This window comes from Danio rerio, chromosome 12 (assembly GCF_049306965.1).
Source record: "Danio rerio strain Tuebingen ecotype United States chromosome 12, GRCz12tu, whole genome shotgun sequence".
Lineage (NCBI taxonomy): Eukaryota > Metazoa > Chordata > Actinopteri > Cypriniformes > Danionidae > Danio > Danio rerio.
Window position 1 is genome coordinate 50,030,001 of NC_133187.1, and position 26,116 is coordinate 50,056,116.

The 26,116-nt window shown below is 40.9% G+C and overlaps 3 protein-coding genes and 1 long non-coding RNA gene across 6 annotated transcripts in view; 1 reads left to right on the forward strand and 3 right to left on the reverse strand.

Moving 5' to 3' along the window:
• Positions 1–1,622, reverse strand: part of LOC110440159 (uncharacterized) — a 4,945-nt gene extending 3,323 nt beyond the window's left edge. Inside the window, exons 1-2 of the long non-coding RNA XR_011017494.2 lie at positions 1,306–1,622; positions 537–701 (exon numbers count right to left, since the gene is read on the reverse strand). This is a non-coding gene — a long non-coding RNA (uncharacterized lncRNA). The remainder of the gene's footprint in view (positions 1–536; positions 702–1,305) is intronic.
• A 241-nt stretch (positions 1,623–1,863) lies between these two features.
• selenou1b (selenoprotein U1b) lies at positions 1,864–5,889 on the reverse strand. The gene is given in 5 exon segments (NM_001076713.2): positions 1,864–2,193; positions 3,202–3,366; positions 3,469–3,609; positions 3,975–4,066; positions 5,691–5,889. Coding segments are annotated over 5 exon segments (657 nt in total). The 5' UTR covers positions 5,836–5,889; the 3' UTR covers positions 1,864–2,079.
• A 2,164-nt stretch (positions 5,890–8,053) lies between these two features.
• On the reverse strand, positions 8,054–25,116 carry dydc2 (DPY30 domain containing 2). Of its 3 annotated transcripts, none has more exon segments than NM_001328010.1 (7): positions 8,054–8,244; positions 10,304–10,369; positions 19,083–19,184; positions 19,263–19,436; positions 22,208–22,291; positions 22,376–22,495; positions 24,851–25,116. In NM_001328010.1, coding segments are annotated over 7 exon segments (711 nt in total). In that variant the 5' UTR covers positions 24,998–25,116; the 3' UTR covers positions 8,054–8,226.
• On the forward strand, positions 11,496–18,800 carry LOC137489151 (uncharacterized). Its single transcript, XM_073918960.1, has 2 exons — positions 11,496–11,676; positions 11,882–18,800. Exon 2 carries the CDS (start codon positions 12,040–12,042, stop codon positions 17,962–17,964), a length of 5,925 nt encoding a protein of 1,974 aa, XP_073775061.1. The 5' UTR covers positions 11,496–11,676; positions 11,882–12,039; the 3' UTR covers positions 17,965–18,800.
• Positions 25,117–26,116: the final 1,000 nt, after the last annotated feature.

The following is a 26,116-nucleotide window of genomic DNA, read 5'->3' on the forward strand; positions in this document are numbered from 1 at the left end:
CACAACACATCAATTACTATAGTTGTCGTGTTGCCATAGCAACTGTTAAATCACTACATCAGATCAATAACTTAAATTGTTGTGTTACCATAGCAACTGTAGAATCACCACAACGGATCAAGTACTATAGTTCTTGTGTTACTATAGCAACTGTAGAATCACCACAACAGATCAATTATATAGTTGTTGTGTTACCATGGCAACAGTAGAATCATCACAACAGATCGATTATTGTAGTTGTTGTGTTTCCATAGCAACTGCAGAATCATCACAACAGAACAATTACTGTAGTTGTTGTGTTACCATAGCAACTGTAGAATCAACCACAACAGATCAATTACCATAGTTGTTGTGTTACCATAGCGACTGTAGAATCACCACAACAGATTAAATCCGGTACTTTACTACAATATAATTCCAAAACACTGCAGTGTTTACTATAAATCACAATAGTTTGCATAGTGGATTATAGAAGTTATAAATTGCTTTTATTTGGCATTGACATCATGAACGTTGTGTTGTGTTGTGTATTTGACCTTCAGTGGTGGATCTGAGGTCTGCATCAGCCAGCACATCCAGAGACGTTTGCTCCGGTTTGGTCAGAAACAGATCTGTGTTGGCCACCAGTACATAAACCACAAAAACACACAGCAGTACAGACCACACACACACATACAGCCCGTCCAGACCCTGCAGAAACACTGCACACACACAAACACACACTCCTCAGTAAAGCACATCCACAGCCAAACACATTGTTTTTATGATTTTCACTATTATCATTTTCCACATTAAAAAATACTACAGTAATTTATAATAAATACTATAGTAAATACTAATTAATCTGTTAGTAACACAACAATTATAGTAATATAAACAAATGACTTACAGTATAGGGTGTCACAATACCACAATATCAAGTACAATATCCTACAGTAGTTATTAGAGTTTATCTGTTCACTATAGTTAATACTACATGATCCTGGAGCAGTCATTAACAAAACTCTGTGAATATTATAATATTATAATACAACTATAGAATGTTTTGGAAAAAAGTTATATTAACTCTAAATTACCATAGTATTTTATTTGATGTGGGGTTCTTTCACTGCACAAAGCAATGCATTTTCAAATGATTTAACAATGTGAACTGATTAAGCATGGACAAGTGCATGAACATTAACATTCAAGACTAAAAACTAAAAAAAAATAATGACTCAAAGCAAACAATTAAAAATAATAATTATTAGAAGTCTAACAGGCACTAATAAATCCATAAAAGAATAATTATATATTAATACTCACTGTCGACTGCAGCGTTCAGCGTCTCATATGATGCTGTTTCTTCTTCACTTCATAAAACACTGCACAATCAGGCACTATTTAAATGAGCTATATTCATAAAAGGAGCATCAGCCAATCAGGAAAGAGAACAGAATGACCTCAGGCTATGAATTCCTACAATAAAACACTTATGAAAATCATAAATCAGATTGTTTTGCATTCCTGCACTAGTCAGAAAGGAAAAGTATTAGAATTAAAAGATTTAAAACTGTATTTCTCAGCCATTTGAGTCAGATTTTTGAAGTCACCATGACATTATATTTACATTTTTCATTAACAACTTACTAATAGTTTTATTATTATATATAAAAAGATATTAATTTTTATTATTTTTGTTAATTATTTTAACTTATCAATTTTCCAATTATAATTTTTGAACATGCATATATATTAACATACATTAAATATTTACCGATTTATAAAAAGTTTCCATTTGTTTCTTTGATTTGTTATGCACTTGCTTTTTTAGTATCTCTGGAACACCAGAAAAGAATGCATTCAAAGCAATAATGACACACATTTAATAGACTGCAGTGTGTGTGTTTTATTCAGTGTGTGTATGTAGAGCGTGAAACATCAAGACGACTCCTTCATCTGAGTTTAGAGTCGGTCTGTCATCAACTACACACACACACATTAACATATGCAAATAGTATTAATATCCTGCAATATTCAGCTTCATATTCAACTAAGCATCTCCATGACAGATCAAGTGAGTGCTTATTGAGTTCAAGCCTATTTGAATTTCAGAGATAATTGTTGAGTTTTGATCTGTTCAACAGCTTGAAGCACATCAGACTTCTGGACTTTATCCCCAAACTCCATCTCTCTGTGCTCCAGGAGGATTCCCTGTCAAAATAAACAGATGGGAACTGTGCTTTAATTCATATTCAGCTTCATGCATTAGTAATGCATTACAAGTAACGGGAGTTAGTATTCAGATTACTCTTTTCCAGTAACCAGTGAAGTAACGCTTTATTGCATAAACACACAGTGAACATGTACTCATCTCACTTGATAAACAATAAAACAGATGCTGTTTCCCTTAGAATGAGTACAAGCGGTGCAATTCAAACCCTCAATATTAATTCCTGAAGAATGTTAAACTTGGGTGACACGGTGGCTCAGTGGTTAGCATTGTGGCCTTACAGCAAGAAGGTCGCTGGTTCGAGTCTTGGCTGGGTCAGTCGGCATTTCTGTGTGGAGTTTGCATGTTTTCCCCGTGTTGGCGTGGGTTTCCTCCGGGTGCTCAGGTTTCCCTCACTGTCCAAACACATGCGGGGAACTGATTGAACTAAATAGTGAATGAGTGTGTATGGGTGTTTGCCAGTACTGGATTGCAGCTGGAAAGGCATCCGCTGTGTAAAACATTCATTCATTTACTTGTCGGCTTAGTCCCTTTATTAATCCAGGGTCGCCACAGCGGAATGAACCGCCAACTTATCCAGCAAGTTTTTACGCAGCGGATGCCCTTCCAGTGGGAAACATCCACACACACACTACGGACAATTTAGCCTACCCAATTCACCTGTACCGCATGTCTTTGGACTGTGGGGGAAACCGGAGCACCCGGAGTAAACCCACGCGAAGGCAGGGAGAACATGCAAACTCCACACAGAAACGTCAACTGAGCCGAGGCTCGAACCAGCGACCCAGCGGCCTTCTTGCTGTGAGGCGACAGCACTACCTACTGCGCCACTGCCTCGCCCTGTGTAAAACATATGCTGGATAAGTTGGCGGTTCATTCCGCAGTGGTGACCCCTGATAAACAAAGGGACTAAGCTGAAGGAAATGAATGAATGATGTATATCAGACATTACGTTCTTCATTATATCTGTCAGTGCTGTGTTCACACACCTGTTGTTGTGGTCCGATGACATAAACGGCCCCCAAAACAAAGCCTTCGCCCTTGATGTTTCCCCAGTATCCGCTCTGATACGCCCTCCATCCGTTCATCCAGACTCCGCCACGCAGAATCCCAGAGACCCCCATCCAGCGCTCCAGCGGCCCGAAGAAACCCCTCTAAACACAGCACAGCCACACCCATGAGAGAGCTGGAGGAACTGGAGGGATCTGTGTTGATCAGTGCTGTTTTGCAGTGTGTTGATCATCATCAGCGCTCACCTGCTGATCCAGGAAAATCTCCCCGCTGAAATACGGCCTGAAGAGCTGAATCTCTGAGCCGACGTTCTCTTTGACCACCGCATACAGACACACTCCACACTCATCCAACTGAGCCTTCAGAGAGGAGAGATCAGACGCCTCCTGACACACACACACACACACACACACACACAAAGAAAAACACATCGATTTATAAATTCACAGTGACAAAAAGTGTGTGTTTGTGTGTGTTTTTGTGACTTATCAGGCATATTGTTATCAATGACATATATTAATATAACATTTAATGCCATTCAAAACACTTATAAATAATACAGAATGAGATTGTTTCAGTAATAATGCACACTGTACCCTGTAATGGTTGGGTTCAGGGATAGTGTTGGTGTACAACGATAGAAAATACACTTTATACAGTATATAAACACTGAAAACCTTTTGAATGTCCCCACAACTCACATAAAACAAATTGTGTGTGTGTGTGTGTGTGTGCGCATGACTATACACACCTCTCTGCACATGAATCATCCAGGTCTCCTTACAGCCATAATAACAGCTCCTGAACTCTCCCACAGTTCTCTGGCCTTAAACACTCGATCATCTGCAGACACACACACGCACACACGCACACACACACACACACACACACACACACACACACACACACACACACACACACACACACACACACACACACACACACACACACACACACATCACAACTCTTATTTCATCTCTCACATACAAAACTGAGGCAAGAGTGTGTTTCAACAGGACTTTAGGGAGAAATCAAGCTGTTTTGTAACCAGCGGTCATGAGACAGTTACGACAGCGCGGTCAGATCCTTGAGATTACACAAAATAATCCCATTGAAATCAACATTAGCCTCGGTTTTACACAAGATATGCAAAAAATAATAATACAAACCTGAAATGGAAAATGGAGCATAATATTATGGTGTACTTTGGAAATATAGAGAGATTCATGCTTAAAACTGTTTACAGTGAATAACGTTTCACACTATAGTACGTGTAACCCTGCCGGTCCTACACCACCCAACCCGCTCCGAGCTGATATCAAACCGGCAACCTTCCGCATGGGAGTCGGTTGCTCTACCAAGGAGGCTAAAGACCATGACCTCTAGTGTCTGTCGCCAGAGCACCTTCAGAGGTCAGAGGAGTGAGGTTTACCTGCACAGCACACACTAGCTGGCCTCCGTTACACTCACCCCCCTAAACATCACTCCCATTCGGGTCACGGCACCAATGTAACCCTCACCGGTCCTACACCACCCAACCCGCTCTGAGCTAGTATCGAACCGGCGACCTTCCGCATGGGAGTCGGTTGCTCTACCAAAGAGGCTAAAGACCATGGCCTCTAGTGTCTGTCCCTAGAGCACCTTTAGAGGTCAGAGGAGTGAGGTTTACCTGCACAGCACACACTAGCTGGCCTCCGTTACACTCACCCCCCTTTAACATCACTCCCATTCGGGTCACGGCACCAATGTAACCCTCACCGGTCCTACACCACCCAACCCGCTCCGAGCTAGTATCGAACCGGCGACCTTCCGCATGGGAGTCGGTTGCTCTACCAAAGAGGCTAAAGACCATGGCTAGAGCAAGAGCAGAGCACCTTCAGAGGTCAGAGGAGTGAGGTTTATCTGCACGGCACACACTAGCTGGCCTCCGTTACATACGCGTATAATATTTTATTCATTCGTTCATTGGTTTGTTGGTTTTCGTCTTGAAGAAACCCCCCTCCTCCCCTTCTTCCACCTTTATCCAGAATAGGTGGCTCGGTGGCCCAGCAGGAATTCCAAAGGCTCCTTGCTGGAGCATCTGGCGTTTCTGTGTGGAGCTGGCACGTTCTTCTCGTGTCCACATGGGTTTCCCTGGTTTTCTCTCAAAGCCTAAATACTCTCTACATTTCAGACCACCTAAACCTAAGCCTCGTTTACTACACGTCTCGCTCTCAGGAAGTTCACCTTGGCCCTAGCTGCAGGGTACTTTTGAGATCGCCCTCAGCTCAATCTCCCCTCGCCCAGCAAAGGGAGAGAGCCCTGGACTCGAGAATCCCTTGAGCTCAGGTCTCTCTCCCGGCCGTAAGTCATGAGCTAAGTGTGAGCTGTTGAAGCTACTATAACTGTAATTTAACATTTGAATGGCATGATCAGGTACTTCATAGGTTAAAAAAATGCATTTGAGTAATGTTTCTCCATCTCTCACCTCCGTCCAGTGTTCTGAGGTCAGTGTCGGCCAGTTGAGTGAGCGTTGCACACACGGGCTGTGTGAGAAAGAGCTCAGTGAAAGATCGTAACGCCTCGATGACAGTCAAGCCCACAGAACCAACGGCACGGGTCACCAGCTCCATAACTCACTCTGAACACTGAGACCTGCACATGCACTGCTGTACCAGTGTGTGTTCGATGCTCGCGCCGCTCACGAGGTCTTTATGGAGCTTAACTCTGGGAAGCTGATCTGGGTCCAGCACTTGTGTAAGCTGGGAGGAGACTGACCTCTGTTCTCAGAAACACTCGCTCTTTATGCCCTGATTTCTCACGCCATTATTGTTTATCGTCCTGCTGATGAACCAGAATCATTATTCATGGTTATTTATTTTATGGCTGTTAAGGCATTTTGGGTTGTTGCTAAATCATGTTAGAAGAGAGCAGATCTGCTGTGTTTGTCGCCCGTGTCAGCACTAGACATGATGACTGAAGACAACTTTGATGAGTTGCTAGCATAATGTAGCACTGCTAGCATGAATAAGCATTTTTAGCAATGATGCTAGCTTGATTGATGTTGCTAGCATGTTTATAGTGGTGTGCACACACACACACACACATGCATACACAAACAGAGAGACACACACACGCAAACGCACAGAGAGAGACACACACTGAGAGACACAAGCACATACAAACACACACACACAAGCACATGCGCAGAGACAGACAGAGAGACACTCAGGGACACACACAGAGAGTGGGAGACACACACACGCAAACGCACAGAGACACACACACACAACACACTAATACATATACACACAGATACAGAGAGACGCACACACATACACACACACACACACACACACACACAGAGACACAAGCACATACACACACACACAGTGTGGAAGACACACACACGCACATGCACATGGGCAGAGACAGACAGAGAAACACACACATACACACACTCAGGGACACACACAGAGAGTGGGAGACACACACACACACACACACACAAAGATGCACACACATAGAGATAGACACACACACACACACACACACACACACACAACACACATATACACACTCAAGGACACACACAACGACGCGCACACACAGACAGAGAGGGACACACACACACACAAACGCACAGAGAGAGACTCACACACACAACACACTAATACATATACACACAGATACAGAGAGACGCACACACATACACACACACACACACACACACACACAGAGGGAGACACACACAGAGAGACACAAGCACATACACACACACACACACAGAGTGGGAGACACACACACGCACATGCGCAGCCAGAGAGAGACACACATACACACACTCAGGGACACACACAGACAGTGGGAGACACACACACACACAAAGATGCACACACATAGAGATAGACACACACACACAACACACATATACACACTCAAGGACACACACAACGACGCGCACACACAGACAGAGAGGGACACACACAGACACACACACACACACACAAACGCACAGAGAGAGACTCACACACACAACACACTAATACATATACACACAGATACAGAGAGACGCACACACATACACACACACACACACACACAGAGTGGGAGACACACACACACGCACGTGCTCCGAGACAGACACACACATACACCCACTCAGGGACACACACAAAGAGTGGGAGACACACACACACACACAAAGACGCACACACAGAGAGAGACAGACAGACAGACACACACACAGAGTGGGAGATGCACATACACACTCAAGGACACACACAACAACGCGCAAACACAGACAAAGAGGGACACACACAGACACACACACACGCACACAAACGCACAGAGAGAGACTTACACACACACACACACACACACACACATACTCAGAGACACAGACACACACACACACACACACAAACACACACATACTCAGAGACACACACACACACACATACTCAGAGACACAGACACACACACACACATACATACTCAGAGAAACACACTCACACACATACTCAGAGATACACACACACACACACACACACACACACACACATACTCAGAGACACACACACACATACATCCTCAGAGAAACACACACACACATACTCAGAGATACACACACACACACACACACACACACAAACTCAGAGACACACACACACACACACACACACACACACATTGGAACACACTAACTCACAACTGTATCATGTTTCTAGTGGTTGTATCTAGAAGTGATCCAGCATTTCTTCTGTTATTCATCAAATATAAAGCTGCCGGCTGTGATCAACTCTTTTAAACGCCTCTGTTCTGGAATGAATGACATCAAGTCACCATAAATGTCATGTAATATTTCATTTAATTAAAAAAAAATCATTAATTAAAATCCATTTAATCGTGTGAATTTCCACATGGGAAATACCAAAGTCAACCCAATCCTAATGTCAGGTTTGTGCAACACACACACACACACACATGCTGTTCTGAGGTCAGTGATGTGGTGTAGTGTATGCTCAGTCTTCCTCCTCATCCTGCACACAGAGCAAACAAACATGAGCAGTGTATAATCATTCACACTCATCTCCACATCTCATCTCAGCAGCGTCAGCAACCCAGGCTCATGCTGAAGCCGTACCCCTGTGTACATTTCTGGAGAGCGCAAAAATACATTTTTTTTTTTGCTGTTTTTGTTTTACAGATCTCAAATTTCTCTCACGATCAACATTATGAAGCTGCAGGCCCCGAGACCCAACTGCACGCTCAGACCTGCACGCTCAGACGGCTAGATCTGCACTTCCAGACCTATCGCTTTCTTAGACAGTGCCACATGCTGTTTGAAAGATTGCCTAACCTGAATTCAGCTGCTTATGAATTGTAACTATTTTTCTACTGTAAAATGTTACGCTATAATTGAATACCTTATTATATAAAATATTAAACACTAGATTTTGATTTAATGCATTAATTAATTCTAATTGTATTTATATTAATTGTATTTTTAAATAGATATTGTTCAGTTACCTCAATATTGTCAGACATTTATTGTTGTTTTTTTAATCATTAAGGATTTATCACTGTTTCGTATTGAGTTGAGGGAATGAATATTATCTTCATAGACAAAACAAACAAACAAAAACAAAAAAAAAACTGTGGAAATATCTGCAGTCTTTGGTGCATTGTATTAGTGTTGGCAGAGACCCGCCTTTTTAAGTTGTAATATCAATCTGGGGAAAAAATCCACAAGTCACAAGCAAATCATTTTTGCTTTAACCTAAGAGAGCTCATATTGTAAATTCTATGCAGATTACCTGATATTTTGATTTCCAAAAAAACGTATTTGTAATCTTTATAGAACTTATTAAAAATTGTTAAACTGTTATTGTGTTTCTGTTATTGTCTGTGCTTGCACTTTCAGATAGATAATACAGTAATATGTACAGTAGACCTACACAGCCCTAAAATATATAACAAATAATAATCGTGTTATATATTATACATTTTGTTTGAACATTTTTACTTTAAAGTTTTTTATTTTGCCAGAAAAAAATTGCTAGAAAATTGTCCCAGTATGGTACAATAACATCGAAAATATGAGCAAGCTGAAAATATCATTAAATAACACTATCCTTTCACACTAATTTTGATTAAATCAAACAATGAAATAATAGTTTGTAAGTGTAATATTTTGTCCCACTTTATATTAAGTGGCCTTAACTAATATGTACTTTCACAGGAATTAATAGTTTGTTGCAATGTACTTATTGTGTAAATACATGCATTTACTGTGTACTTATGTATTTATTTTTTGATGTAAGTACATAGTAGTTAAGAACACTTAATATAAAGTGGGCCCTAATATTTTACAGCACATAATTTATGCAATAAAACCTGGTCATTTTCAGGAATCGCTTTAGTAAAATCTATAACGCGTGTCTGATGTTGCTACTTGCAAGAAAGTGCTGGTCTGAGCGTGCAGTTGGGTCTCTGTACTAGCCACTTCACCCAACCTAACAGCAGGTGGCACTGTCTGAGAAACAAAAAGTCTGGAAGTGCTGTGGACTGACTGACTGATCGACTAACCCACCCATCTCCTTCCCTAAACCCAACCAATAGTGTTTTCAAAAGCACCGACTAAATCCCCCACTTACTTCCCTAAATCCAACTGATAAGTTTTTAAAAGCAATCCAGAAAAAGAAAAGCGCTCATTTGATTTTTACCGTTAACACTCTCACCCTGTTATTTACTTGTTTATTTTATTTTTTGCTTTCTGTTTTTACCCGCTTTCTGTAACCGTTCTTCACCAGGCAACTAGAAGAAGTCGTCGCGATAAACTCCTCTCTGCATCTCAATTCCACCCACGTGCATGGCGAGCCACTGGGCAAACTGGTAACAGTGGGAAAGCCGTCCATACGGAGGTAAGCAGTTAGCTGGTAGCGCGAAAACGAACAGCGTCATACCGCCCCGTAGCATTCGTTTTAAAGACGAAATGCAGCCATGAGTACCTCTGGCTACATAAATAGTGATCTCCAGAAATGTATATAGGGGTACATTTTCAGAATGAGCCTATGCTGAGTGTCAGTGCAGATTCACCTGTTCTCCAGCTTGCCCCGCTTCCTCCACCGCTGCCGTGTCTTCAGTTTCAGCTGTGTGTGTGACCTGTCAGGAGAGACAACAGGCAAATCTGATTATTACAGCTTTTTCCAAAATGTTTAGACATTAAAAGTGATAACTGAGACTCAAGGTCTCTAGTTCGATTCCCTATTGGATCAGCTGGAGTTTCTGTGTGGAGTTTGCATGTTCTCCCCGTGTTGGCGTGGGTTTCCTCCGGGTGCTCCGGTTTCCCCCACAGTCCAAACACATGCGCTATAGGGGAATTGATGAACTAAATTGGCTGTAGTGTATAGGTGTTTCCCAGTACTGGGTTGCAGCTGAAAGGGCATCTGCTGCGTAAAACATACGCGGAATAATTTGTGGTTCATTCCGCTGTGGCGACTCCTGATGAATAAAGGAATTAAGCCGATGGAAAATGAACAAACATATGTACAATTCAGTCAAATGCAGTATTGTTATTGGAGTAACCGATGCATGAGCTGTAAAAGCCCCGCCCTCTTTTAGAGGGGAGGGGAAAGCAGAAACTCATTTGCACTTAAAGACACACACACACACACACACACACACACACAGCATATTTAGCTTACAAGCAAAATAGGATAGTTTATTGCATTGTTGTTTATTCATTCTCCGTTAGTTTAGTCGCTTATTTATCAGGAGTCGCCACAGTGGAATGAACCGCTAACTATTCCAGCATATGTTTTACACAGCGGATACCCTTCCAGTCACGACCCAGTACTGGGAAACACCCATACACACTCATTCACACACACACACTCATAAAGTACAGCCGGTTTACACCATCAATCCCTGCATTGTTGTTGTCATTTTTAATTCTATAATTTTTTCCTAATATAATTTCCACATATTTGTTATTGTTATAATACGTGAGATACACAGAGCTTCACAGACACATTCTGAAGACTTTTGTTAAACCCAAATATTTAATAAGCCCAATTAACTGTAAATAACCCCAAGTTATTTAAGTTAGGTTTCAGTGTTAATTATTTATGCTGCTTTTAATTACTTCTCTATTTCTTTAAAAGTTGTTGTGTTTTTGTATTTTATTTGAACTCCGCTTTGCACTAAGTTATTTAGCCTATAGAGACCCTTATTTTGACGCGCGGCTTGCCGGAAGTGGTCAGGTGCGCGAGAGCGCGCAGATCACGGAAGCAGGGAGATCGGAGAAGCGCGCCTAGCACGAGGGAGAGAGCGATCGCTTGTACAGAGAAATGCACGGAGCTAAAGTTACATTTAAGGACTGATTTAAGAGAGATTTAATGCATATTTGGGTTTGTTTTTTGTTCTGTTCATCTTCATTGTTTGAACACCTGGTTGGAAGGGAGAACAAGGTAGATGAGGACATTTTTTATACATATTGCTAAAATTTGATGCATCTGTTAGCTTGCTAATAATTTAAATTGCTATTTTATTGTAAAATTAGTCATATATTTGAAGATACTTTATAATATTGTCACTAAGTTTATTGTTTTGTCTTATTATGTGAATTTTTATTCATTACATGTTTTCTATTTGTGTTTATTCATCTGTTCTTAGCTCTTACGGTGTTGTACAGTCTTTAAGGACAGCAAATGCAACAATAAAGGCACAAAGGAGGACAGTGCAACATCAGTGCATGAGTTTAATCCTTTTATTTCTCCAACCGGGCTGTTACAGTAAGAGCTTGCACCCACTGACATTATTTGCTGATGTAAATGATGACGGATCACGGTTCCAATTTGTGCACTCCTGCAAAAGTAAACGAACAAATTGATAATGTTCAAAACAAAGAAGTTGATGAAGAAATAGAAGTTCAATCTGAAGAATTAGACACAAATGTACGTCGCTCTACCCGTGAACGAACTCAGACAGACAGGATGCTTGCATATCAAAGGGAGGAGTCTCATAAAGCAGAAAGAAAGCTTATGCATGCATATGAAAAATGGAAGGCTGAGGCTCGGAAAGCAAGAAGTCAGTTGAAATTAGACATTTCTGAGAGTGAATTAGCATCACTCATAGACTCATTGGAAAAGGAAAAGGACAGTGTGATGAATGCATACATAAGGGTTAGAAGTAATGTAACTCCACCCACTGATATGAGAAGGAAAATTGATGCTTGTGATGCTGTTACAAAGGATATAGTAAAAATTGCATATGAGAGGATCTCAGGGGTAGATGGACTCTTTGACAATGAAACCGTAAAGGGGCATTTACGTGAGCTGCTTGAACGAGACTACGCTCGCTCTGTTTATGGTTCTACTGTTTCACGCATCAGCTCCAAATCCAGTACACCTATAAGTCAACCCTCTCTGAATTCTATACTAATGGCTAAACGCATAGAAGCAGCAGCAGAGCTAGCAGCTAAGGAAGCAGAATATGCTACTGTAATAGAAGAAAGGGAGCAAAGAGAAAAATTACGACTTCTAGAAGAGAAGCAAAGAAAGGAACTTGAGGCTCAAAAAGGCGAGTTTGAAAGGCTCCAAGCGATGAAGGAGGTAAGAGCAGCTAGAGCAAGACTGGAGGTGTATGACAAGGAAGAAACTGTTGACACTGTTAATCAAGATGAAGGGCTGCAGCAACCTGTAAGCCCTCCCACGCATAAACCAGTATACTTATCCTCCGTTAATCCAACGCCTAACATTTCATCACAGAGTCCCAATGCTGATGTGTCTCAATTAGCGCAGGCTGTCCAAGATAGCATAACACTAAACAGACTTCCTATGCCAGAGCCCACAGTTTTCAGTGGTGACCCCATTCACTTCATAGAGTGGAAGGCTTCATTTCAATCACTCATTGATAAAAGGCATATCTCTTCAGGAGACAAGTTATACTACCTGAAGAAGTACGTTACTGGGCCTGCTCTGAAAGTGCTAGATGGTATCTTTTACAGAAATGATGAGGAGGCTTACAAGGACGCGTGGAAGAGGCTTCTAGATCGCTACGGACAGCCATTCATCATACAACGAGCATTCAGAGAGAAACTCGCATACTGGCCTAAAATTCAATCCAAGGACTCGGTAGGACTTCGAAATTTCTCTGATTTCTTGAACTCATGTAAGGATGCAATGCCACATGTAAAGGGACTGGAAATATTGAATGATTGCGAAGAGAATAGGAAACTTGTAAGCAAACTCCCTGATTGGGCGGCTGCCCGCTGGAATCGTCAAACCACACAAACGTTGAGTGAAACTCAAGATTTTCCAACTTTTCAAGAATTCGCCCATTTCATGTCTGTTGAAGCTGAAGTTGCCTGTAATCCAGTCACATCCTTTCATGCCCTTCATGTTTCAGAACCTAACAAAGAGAAAATTTATTTCAAGGTCAGTAAACCTAAAGCTAATGTCTTCCATACAAAGACTGTCACACAGCATGATAATTCTAAGCCCACTGGAAAGGTCAATAAGCCATGTCTGTTCTGTCAAAATGGTGAACATCAAATTCATGAGTGTTCTAAATTCTCTGCAAGGTCTCTTGAAGAACGTAGACAGTTCGTAAAGGATACAAGATTGTGCTATGGATGTTTGAGGCTGGGTCACAGTGCCAAGGACTGCCGCTCCCGACATTGCTGCAACACCTGTAAGGGAAGACACCCTACCTGCCTACATGATGACAGCTTCAATAGAAAGGTGAGGTCTTCTTCTGCTCAGAGCCCAGAAAATGTCCATGAAGGAGTTGCGACCATGTCATTGAGTGTAGAATCTGGATGCACGCCTGTTAACACCTCTATGATTGTGCCAGTGTGGTTGTCCACACATAAAGACCCAGTTTCTGAGAAGCTCGTCTATGCTCTGTTAGACACACAAAGCGATTCAGTCTTTATTGAATGTGCAGTATGCAAAAGTCTTAAAGTCGACTCCTGTCCCGTGACGCTTAAACTCACTACTTTGGTTGGAAAGGACTCCTTGATGTCAAGTGAAAGGATTTCTGGTCTTCGAGTTAGAGGTTTCAATTCCTCACTGATTATAGATCTACCCCCTGCATACACCAAAGAATGCATTCCTGTGGATCGCGCACACATCCCTACAATGGAGACTGCAAGTCATTGGAAACATCTAGCCACTCTAGCAGACAAAATTCCCCCACTTCAAAATTGTGAGGTTGGACTATTGATAGGATACAATTGTTCCAGAGCGCTAGCGCCCCGAGAAGTAATTCTTGGAACGGAGAATGAACCATATGCTGTTCGCACGGACCTCGGATGGAGCATTATAGGTCCTTCCTTAACACATTTTGAGCCCCAAAGCAGTGCTGCCATGTGTCATAGAGTGTCTATCAAGGAAATACCTGCAGTAACTCCCACGGATGTGATAAAAGTGATGGAATCTGATTTCAAGGATACAGAAGGGCACACTAAAGTGACTTCTCAGGAGGACATCATGTTTCTGAGAAAGCTGGAAAAGAATATCAGATTGAACAAGGATAGTCATCTGGAAATGCCCCTGCCATTCAGGAAAAGACCATATCTTCCAGATAACAAACCTCTTGCTGTCATAAGACTTCAACATTTGAAGAGGAGATTAATGAGGGATCAGGAGTACAGAGAGCATTATGTAGCATTCATGAAGGAAGTAATAGAGAAGGGTAATGCAGAGCAGGTGTTTGAGGAAGGACGAGAAGGAGAAAGATGGTACATACCACATCACGGAGTGTACCACTCGAAAAAGCCAGGGAAATTGCGTATAGTTTTTGACTGTTCAGCCAGATACAAGGGAACTAGCTTGAACGACCATCTTCTAACTGGCCCAGATCTGATGAACAGCTTAACTGGCATTCTTTTGAGGTTCAGACAGTACCCTGTAGCCCTAATGTGTGACGTGGAGAAAATGTTCCACCAATTTCATGTAGACCATGCAGATCGTGATTATTTACGATTTCTATGGTGGAGAAATGGAGATTTCAATTCACAGCCTCAAACCTTCCGCATGACAGTGCATTTGTTTGGAGCCTCATCGTCCCCTGGATGCGCTAACTATGGGCTGAAGCATCTTGCAAGAGAAGGTGAACGTCTGTATCCTCTGGGCTCGCAATTTATTATGCAAGATTTCTACATGGATGATGGAGTTTCCAGCATTGAAAGCACAGAGAAGGCCATCAAATTGGCTGAAGAAGCTCGTCAGCTTTGTGCACTGGGAAGCTTAAGGCTTCACAAGTTTGTGTCTAATGACAAGGAAGTCTTGAAGACAATACCACCTTCAGAGTGTGCGGTAGATGTTACAGCTGTCGATCTTGCTCTCACTGATCAGCGTTTGGAAAGAGCTTTGGGCATTTACTGGAGTCTGGAACAAGACAATTTCAAATTCCGTATCACTGTTAAGGACCAACCAGCAACCCGTAGAGGGATACTGTCTATAGTGGCATCATTGTTTGATCCCTTAGGCTTTCTTGCCCCCTTTGTACTCAAAGGAAAGACCATTCTGCAAGAAATGTGCCGAAGTGGTATGGGTTGGGATGATAACTTACCCGCTGATCTACAATCAGCATGGGAACACTGGAAGGCAGATCTAGTTAACCTAGAAAAGATTGAAGTGCCTCGTTGTATGATGCCTTCTGGCTTTGGGAGAATCATAAGGAGAGAGATTCACCACTTCTCAGACGCCAGCATGAGTGGATATGGTCAGTGTTCATATCTCAGACTCGAGAACGAGCAAGGTGACATCAGTTGTTCGTTGCTCATGGCAAAATCTAGAGTGGCCCCACTCAAGATCACAACAATTCCTCGGCTAGAATTGGCTGCCGCAGTGGTGTCAGTTGCAGTGAATGACATGTTGAAGGAGGAAATGAACCTGACAGATGCAGAAACGTTTTTCTGGACTGACTCACAAGTGGTGTTAGGCTACATAAACAATGAAGCCCGCCGTTTCCACACGTTTGTGGCAAATAGAGTACAAAGGATTCACCGCACCACAACTCCTCAACAGTGGCGGTACATTTGCTCAGATGAAAATCCAGCCGATTACGCATCGCGTGGTCTAAGTGTTAACAATCTTGTCACTTCCAACTGGTTTAGAGGACCTAAAGTTTTATGGGAAAAGCAAATACCACCACCTATGGAAATCAGCAAGCAGCTTCCAATTGGCGACCCTGAAGTCAAGAAGGTTCAGTCACTCAACACGCAAACTGTACAGTATTCATGTTTGTCAGACCGTCTCACCAAGTTGTCCTCATGGTCCAAAGCTATCCAAGCTGTTGCACGTTTAATACGTCGTGTCAGGAAAGACAAGTCACATAATCACAGTACATTGGCGGAACGGAACGATGCACAATGTATCATAATCAAGGACTTACAGAAGCAGACATATGCAGAGGAGATAACTTTACTCCGTAAGGGCAAACAACTACCTCGCAGCAACAGACTATACAATCTTGACACCTTTGTCGACCAAGATGGATTGCTGAAGGTGGGAGGGAGACTTTGTGAGGCATCTATCCCTAATGCTGTTAAGTATCCAGTGGTACTTCCGAAGGAGCACCAACTTACAAAACTCCTGATTGCTGATTGTCATGAGAATATGGCTCATCAAGGAAAGGGAATGACTATAAATGAAATCAGATCAAGAGGATTCTGGATTACGGGAGTTAACAGGACTGTAGCTTCCTTTGTACGACAATGTGTGAGATGTCGCAAGTTACGTGGACCTACGGAAGAGCAAAAAATGGCTAACTTACCCTCAGAGCGCATAGAGCCATCCCCTCCATTCACATACAGCGGGATGGATGTTTTCGGTCCATTCATCACCAGCAAAGGTCGCAAGTCAAACAAGAGGTATGGACTTCTCTTTACCTGTTTCTGTTGCAGAGCCATCCATATTGAGATGCTGGATGACATGTCCACAGATGCCTTTATCAATGGCCTGCGTTGTTTCATCGCTATCAGAGGAGCAGTCCATCAAATAAGGTGTGATCAAGGCAGTAATTTCATTGGAGCCAAGAATGAGCTCACCAAAGCTATGGAGGAGATTGACACCAACCGTCTGGTAACATTCTTAGCGGAAAAACAGTGTGACTTTGTTTTTAATGCACCTCATTCAAGCCACACTGGCGGAGTTTGGGAAAGACAGATTAGAACTGTCAGAAGTGTTCTTCGCTCCACCCTGTCACAGTCATCTGGAAGGCTCGATGACTCTTCTCTGCGAACGTTCTTTTACGAGGCCATGTCCATTGTAAACAGTCGTCCGCTCACGGTTGATAGTCTAACTGACCCAAGTAGCCCTGAACCTCTAACCCCTAATCACCTCTTCACTCTAAAACCTACTCAAGCCCTACCACCTCCTGGCAAATTTGTCAGGGAAGATGTGTATGCCCGTAAGAGATGGCGGCATGTCCAATACTTAGCAGAACAATTCTGGGGACGTTGGCATAAGGAGTATGTGTCTAACATCACAACAAGACAGTGCTGGCATACACCAAGAAGGAACATGCAAGTAGGAGATATTGTCTTGGAGAAGGCAGTGGATCTGCCTAGGAATGAGTGGCGCTTGGCAAGGATTATTGAGGCAGTCACTGACAAGGACGGATTGGTGAGAAGAGTGAAAATACAGTTCGGAGACAGAAATCTGGGGAAGGATGGTAAACGTCCACATAAACCATCTGTGGTGGAACGTCCAGTGCAGAAGTTGGTCCTGCTGATGGAGGCAGCCTGAACATACTGACATATCCTTTGAGTAAACAGTTCATAGTAATATATGTTTTAGTGTTGTTTACATCTAGTCTTAAATGGTTATAGTAGTAGTAGTAGTAATTATAATTCATTTAAAATCATTCGTGATTAAAAGGTTAAAATTCATAATCACTCATGATTGGTGGGAGTGTAAATAACCCCAAGTTATTTAAGTTAGGTTTCAGTGTTAATTATTTATGCTGCTTTTAATTACTTCTCTATTTCTTTAAAAGTTGTTGTGTTTTTGTATTTTATTTGAACTCCGCTTTGCACTAAGTTATTTAGCCTATAGAGACCCTTATTTTGACGCGCGGCTTGCCGGAAGTGGTCAGGTGCGCGAGAGCGCGCAGATCACGGAAGCAGGGAGATCGGAGAAGCGCGCCTAGCACGAGGGAGAGAGCGATCGCTTGTACAGAGAAATGCACGGAGCTAAAGTTACATTTAAGGACTGATTTAAGAGAGATTTAATGCATATTTGGGTTTGTTTTTTGTTCTGTTCATCTTCATTGTTTGAACACCTGGTTGGAAGGGAGAACAAGGTAGATGAGGACATTTTTTATACATATTGCTAAAATTTGATGCATCTGTTAGCTTGCTAATAATTTAAATTGCTATTTTATTGTAAAATTAGTCATATATTTGAAGATACTTTATAATATTGTCACTAAGTTTATTGTTTTGTCTTATTATGTGAATTTTTATTCATTACATGTTTTCTATTTGTGTTTATTCATCTGTTCTTAGCTCTTACGGTGTTGTACAGTCTTTAAGGACAGCAAATGCAACAATAAAGGCACAAAGGAGGACAGTGCAACATCAGTGCATGAGTTTAATCCTTTTATTTCTCCAACCGGGCTGTTACATTAACTGCTTTAGTCTTTGGCAGGGGTGTCCAAACTCGGTCCTGGAGGGCCGGTGTGCTGCAGATTTTAGCTCTAACTTGCCTCAACACACCTGCATGATGTTTCTAGAAAGCCTAGTAAGAGCTTAATTAGCTAGCCCAGGAGTGACTGATTGGGGTTGGAACTAAACTTTGCAGGACACCGGCCCTCCAGGACAGAGTTTAGACATGCCTGGTCTATGATTATACCGAAATCCCACCTTTTCTTCAGCTTCTATCTGTCCCTCATCAGCCTCTTCTTCTGTTTGCTCCAGTTCAGGTTTGTTCTCTTCAGATTGGACGTCTGCTTCATTGTTTTCCTTCTGAAGACAAGGTCGGTTTTTAAAATAGAGCACTGTAATGAACCATAAATGGCGGTTTTATCATCATGAATGTCTCACCGGTGTGTCTCCGAGATCCTCCTGAGAAAGGCTTTGCTCTGTGTTTTGGATCTCAGCGGATTGTTCTTCATCTCCTGCAGTTTCACCTGATTCCTCCTCATTCAGCGCTGGATCTGTTTGCTCCTTCACTGTGTCTGACTCTGGCTGATCAGCAGGAGCTTCAACACTTTCTACCTGCAAAGAGAGAGAGAGAGACGCTTTCAAAATACAGCTTACAGAAGCATTAAGTTGTGTTTTGCACTACACTAGCTAAAAAACAATTATCTTAAAGGTGCAGTAGCTGATTATCTTCAGAAGCATTTGTTATTGTGCTGGTTGAAAGTCTCTTCACAGTCTAATAGTAATGATTACAGTAAATGATCTATTTATATGTGTTTTTATATTCTGGGTAAGGCATAAAACTAGTCCAGTCGGGCCGATATCTCTCATAATTCCGATAAGTAGGCCAAACTGTCTGTCAGCAAATGTAGATTTGAACAACTGCGCAGCCGTTTGTACGCAGCTCCGCCGCCCGCCGCGTGTTCACGAGAGAGAGAGCACGGGTGCGCGATCGGTGACAACCTGCTGAATCAAAGCTTTTTAAAAACCTGAATTAGTATTGGAGTTACCTTTGCACGCTGGAGAAAGGATGACACCATGTCTGAAGGGTTTCTCTTAGACAGGTAATGTTCTGTTTTACTGTTTTAGCTTCACGTAAAGCTGATGTAACGTTTGATGTTGTTGTTAGAAACGGGTTATATCTTCACAGAAGTGTTGTTCAGCCACTAAAATCTTCTGCTACAATATTAATAAGACTATTTTCAGTTTCATTAGGTCCTTTTACAACATCGATAATGTAGATTTTAATTAGTTTAACAACAAAACACAAGTAAATAGTGCTATTCCGCCTAGTCTCTCCCTATATTGTTTACCATGCAACTCTAAATATTCACTCTGAAATCGCATGTCAGTTTGGCTTGCACGTGGCCGGACAAGCACTAATCGCTTTTAACATGAGAGAGGGATCTTTTGCTGTGCTGGTGTTTAAGGAGGCGTGGCTCGAGACGGCAAGGGAGGGACTGTGATTCAGAGATTTATGCTAAGCTGTTAGCATTGTGGATGATCACCTACTGCACCTTTAAGGTTTGATCACAACCAAGAATGACAAAAGTCTAGTTATTGAACCAAAATCTGAAGACCCCTTTCAGTATTTGTATTTTTTTGCAGTGTTTCAGCAGGAATTATGATTAAATGGGCATCTATTTTGCAAAAGTCACTTTAATAAGGGGTTTGCACAAAGTTGTGAGTCAGCAGTGTGTGGATAGAACCAGCCTCTAATGGCAAACATGAATTAATTGTATGTTTTATAATCAGACTTGATGAAAACAGTCTGCAGAAACACTTTGATTGACATTCTCCCTTTTTACGTGTCATCAGAGGGGGAAAGCCCTGCCCACTAGTGACCATCTCTCCTTCATTTGCATATAGAACGTTAGTCTTGTTTTTGAATCTGCCACTATGCTGACACACAGGCATCTGTAGCTCCGCCCTCTTCTGAAAAAAAAACTAATCTCATTTGAATTTAACAGGACAGTCACTAAAACAGCACAATTAGAATCAAAACCTAAAAGGGTCAGTTTCAGAGAGTTATAAAACATTACGTATGCATGGTTTCCGCTACATTCATTCTTCCATGGCAGGGCGCCACGCCAAAATTCATCCCGCCACGGCTACATTACAGCTTCTCATTCAAAACATTTTTTATTTAATAGCGGGTAATAATCGCACCAAAAACTTATTAAAGGGTAAGTTAATTATAACAGCGCAAACTTTTCAGTAACCGTATAGTTGTCACACAACCAGCAATCGCTTTCCAGAGATCGCTGGTTCTCACACGAACTTTAAGACTACACTTTTTCCCAGGACTACATTTTCATACATGCACTGCTCCCAGACACCCATGCCCACACATCTAGCTTGATTGCACTCACCAGCTGAACCCTGTCAGAGACTGATATCACACCACTTATAAGCCACTCATGAACCCTTCCAGTTTGCAGAGTCTTGTTTTCCCAGTGTGACATAACAACGCGTTTCTCCTTGTCTTGTTTTCTCCGTGTTTAGACCCTAGCCTTGTTTACCCTTGTTCTCTAGTTTAGCCACCTGCCTTTTGACCTGTTGCCTGTTTATACCGACTACAATTATGGACTGCCTTAACATACCCGTTTGCACCTGTATGACCATTGCTTGCCTGACGCTGAATAAACCTGCATATTGGATCTTACCTTCTGTTGTGAGTGTCACTCTCCCCGACGTTACAATAGTGCTGTGCGTCATTTGTCTAACCCTTTAAGGTTACGTGCAGACTGACTAACTGACTGACAGTGTGTCATGTGCGTGAGGCCAGCAATCAAGGCGTTTCACTTTACTTCAGGGCGCATTAATATCGCTCTGTAGGTTTATTAGAGACATGAATAAATATTCCTAGCAAATCTAATAAATGCTGGAGACATACTCGTTACATAAACGCACTAAATCTCACTTCAGCAGCGTTTATGTGAGAGCGCACAAGATCTGTATGCTCTTGAAGCCGCATATATTTGAGCGGGCGTGCAAAAAGTTTTGTGCACGAGCTGAGAAAATCGGCGCGCAAGCAAAGAGATCCGCATGCTGTAGGTTATTACATAAATGCGATCTCAACTTCTAATACTGCGCTCACGACATTTGTCATTGAAATAACGCCACGTGTAGACCTGTGTAAAAAAAAAAAAAGGCCTGCCACCACAGCTGGAAAAAATCCTAGAAGAAACACTGCATATGTGTTATTTTGAGCTGAAACTTCACACATGCACACCCTAGGAACATCACAGACTTATTTGACATCTCGTATAGAGGGGCAGAACAGGTCCCCTTTTAAGAATGTAAAGGTATTTGGACTACAAAAGTGTTTGGATGTATAAACACACCTGTTCTTCAGCCTGAGAACTCGTCGAGTCTGCAGGAGTGGCTTTGCTCTGCTCTGCTGATTCAGGCTGAGGCTCCTCTGTGTGCTGTTAAAACACAATATTGAACATGACCATCAGAAAACTCCTCATCTTAGAGACTGTCTCTGCTTCAGCCTGCTGTAGATTCACCTTAATCTCCTCCTGTGCGGCTCTGATCTGCTTCTGTTCCTCCTGCAGGAGCTGCTGATGGAGAGACTCATCATGAAGACGCTGCTTCTCCTCCTTCAGCCGGCTCTCAAATGCAGATCTCTGAGCAAAATATTGAGTGTTGTTTATAGAGGGTTTTATTTGGATGCAGGGCTCAACAATAAGGACCCAGGGCCAGCATGAGAGACGCTTGGGACAGTAGACAGGATAATTACTGGCCCGATTGGGACAGTGCTGCCTTGTCACTAACATTTAATTGGTCTGCGACTATTTGTCAATTGCGTGCATTTTAAGTTTAGTCTTTAAACACTACCTTCTCTGTGATGTCGTAAACACCATATTGCTTTTTGGTTCCTCTTGTCTGATTTGATGTTTTGAGCATGCAATTTTTTCCCGTAACCTGATAACAGCCAGTACAGCGAAGAAACGGCAACATGGCGGCAAGATCAAATTATAAGGCTAAAAGAAAATGTCTGTTTCTAAAGTCTTGGAAGCAGACATTTATGTGTGAACAATGCGACAAACAAAAGTGATAAAAAAAATGAAAAAAGTGATGTTTTGCACGGTTTGCCATCAGTTTGACAAGTCGGCCACCTTTAGTTAAATAATTTCGAACCACAATAAAATACCTCCACATTTTCCCCTGCTCTTTTTGTTTGGAAAACACTTCTATTAACATGTTTTTAAGTATTGAAATTCTAGATTCACTTTATTTTTGACAATTTATTTAAAATATGTGGCATAAAATAGCTATTAACTTCCCTTTTTTTTTGGTGGGGCCAGTGAAAATTTGTTAGGGCAAGTGAAAATCTGAACCACTGGCCCTATCGGACCAGTAGAAAAAATCCTTAGCGTTGAACCCTGGGATGTGTTTTATATTGTGAGTTTGTTGTAATGGTCAATGCTTTCTATTTTCGGGGATGCATATAAGTATATATACACACAGTTGAAGCCAGTCAACCTTTAAAAAAAGGAAAATAACCATTATTAAAAAATGTCTGATTGTAAATTATAAACATTTACTATTTTAGGTCCGTTAAGATTACCTGAATGATTTACATTTGCTAAATGCCAGAATAATGAGAGAATTTTTATTAATTTCTAGACAGTCAAGAGTTTACACACATTTCCTTGGTATTTTTTTAGCTTTGCTTTTAAACCATAACTTTGGTCAAATGTTTTGAGTCTCCTTTCACAAGCTTCTTACAAAAGTTTGCAGGATTTTTGGCCCATTCCTCCTGACAGAATTGGTGTAACTGAGTCAGATTTGTAGGCTGTCTTGCTCGCACAAGCATTTTCAACTCCGCCCACAGATTTTCTACAGGATTGATATCAGGGCTTTGTGATGGCCACTCCAAAACATTCACTCTGTTGTCCTTAAAGCACATTTTCACTAATTTGGCAGTGTGCTTAGGGTCATGGTCTGTTTAGAAGAGCCATTGGTGGCCAAGTTGTAATGTCCTGGCTGATGTCTTGAGATGTTGCTTCAGTATTTCTGCATAATGTTCTGTCTTCATGATGCCATCTATGCTGTGAAGTGGACCAGTGCCTCCTGCAGCAAAACAGCCCCACAACATGATGCTGCCGCCCCCATACTGCACAGTTGGGATGGTGTTCTAGGCTTGTAGCTTTCCCCTTTGTCCTCCAAATGTAACACTGCTCATTATGAACAAACAGTTCAATCTTAGCTCCATCAGAGCACAGGACAAGTCTCCAAACATGAGTCTTTCCCCAGTGTGATTTAGCTAATGGTAATCTGGCTTTGTTGTTGATTCTGGCTTGTTGATTCTCCATGTTGTCACACAAGGAAGCAGTGTGTTTGAGCTTTTCCTTCAATACTATTCTACAGTTGTGCCTCACATTAACTCAAATGTTGTCAATTAGCCAATCAGACACTTCCAAAACCTTGACATCATCATCAGAGCTTTATCAGAGGCAGAATAATCTTATTGTGTGTAAACTTGACTTTCAAGAAGAGTTATAACAATTTCTCAATAAATATCTGGCTCATTAATCTGCTGTTAAGCAGAACAGAAACACATTTGATCATCCTAACTAAACAAAAAAAAAGAAAAAGTTTAGTCACATTAACATCTGACTTCTTTTTTTAATGGTTATGTGCTTTTTTTACAGTGTAACGTAAGGTAAACTTCTGGTTTCATCTGATCTAGTCTGATTTATTGACAACAAATATTATTTCACTATTCCTGGTATTCACTACATTACGAGTACTACACAATGTCCCCTCAAATATAGCAATACAAGTCATTTTTTACTTTGTGGGGGCATTGTTTTGGTCCCCATAAGGAAAACGGTTCATAAATTAGATATTTAGTAAATGTAAAATACAGATTGTTTTCAGTGAGTGTTGAATAAACTGTCTGTACAGTAAAAAACACCATTACAGCTATGAGAAGGGCCCATAAAACACGAAAATCCAACGTGTGTGTGTCACACCTGCTCCTGTAGTCTCTGCTTCTCTCTGTATGAGCGGATCCACAGCGCCAGATACTCGATGGGCTCCTGCGGCCTGTGCTCAATCAACTCCGCGAGACCTTCGGCGAGACAGACGCCCAGACACCGGTTCACATAAGCTGAGTCCATAATATACTTAATTATCTAACCTTAAACATTAAAAACGGCTTTCAGCGATAATACCAAAGTTCACACGCGTTGATTTGTTATTAGCGGCTAGGTTTGTTTATCATCTCTATGGAAACGGCACAGCAATGAAACACTTCCGGCTTAGAATAAAAAAAAAGTTATCAAGTTAACGAGAACTATTTATTTTATTTATTAAATTACGAATTAATTTTATTCTATTAACGTCTTCCCCTACCCTAACCCTAAATTCAACCATCAGATTAATGTACAAAGAGTCAATATACAGAGTGTTATTAATATAATTGATTAAATTACCCATTAAATTGTATTTTATTAACGTCTATCCCTATATGGAGTACGAAACCTATAAAAAACAATAAATAAATAAATAAATAAATACGCAAATAAATAAATAAATAAATAAATAAATAAATAAATAAATAAATAGTTGTGTATATAAATCTAATAATTCCAGCATAAATAAAACAATAAATCAATAAACATGCAATAAATAAATAAATGTATAAATAAATATATTAATTCCTGCATAAATAAAACTATAAATAAATTAACATGCAAATAAATAAATAAATATATAAATAAATCGATAAATTCCTGCATAAATAAACCAATAAATACATAAACATGCAAATAAATAAATCTATAAATAAATCTTTAAATTCCTGCATAAATAAAACAATAAATAAATAAATACGTAAATAAATTAATAAATGAATAAATAAATACACAAATTCCAGAATAAATAAAACAATAAATAAACACATAAATACACAAATAAATAAATAAATGTATGTATAAAAATCTAAAACTTCCTGCATAAATAAATAAAAAATTATGCAGTGTTAAAGGGGGACAAATTTACTTTCAGCTTAGCATCCATGTAATCCATTTAAATATTAATCTGCCCGCACTATTTATATATTTTATTATACAGGAATTTGTAGTTATATATATATATATATATATATATATATATATATATATATATATATATATATATATATATATATATATATATATATATATATATATATACACACACACACACACACACACACACACACACACACACACACACACACACACATTTTTTATTTA

Coding starts and splice junctions, on each gene's coding strand:
- LOC137489151 (XM_073918960.1), top strand. CDS start 12,040: ATGATGACGGATCACGGTTCCAATTTGTGCACTCCTGCAAAAGTAAAC.
- dydc2 (XM_005172987.6), bottom strand. CDS start 24,997: ATGGACTCAGCTTATGTGAACCGGTGTCTGGGCGTCTGTCTCGCCGAA. Junction 22,496..24,850: donor AGCAGAGACTACAGGAGCAG/GTGTGACACACA, acceptor TATTTTGCTCAG/AGATCTGCATTTGAGAGCCG. Junction 19,182..19,262: donor AGGATCTCGGAGACACACCG/GTGAGACATTCA, acceptor TGTCTTCAGAAG/GAAAACAATGAAGCAGACGT.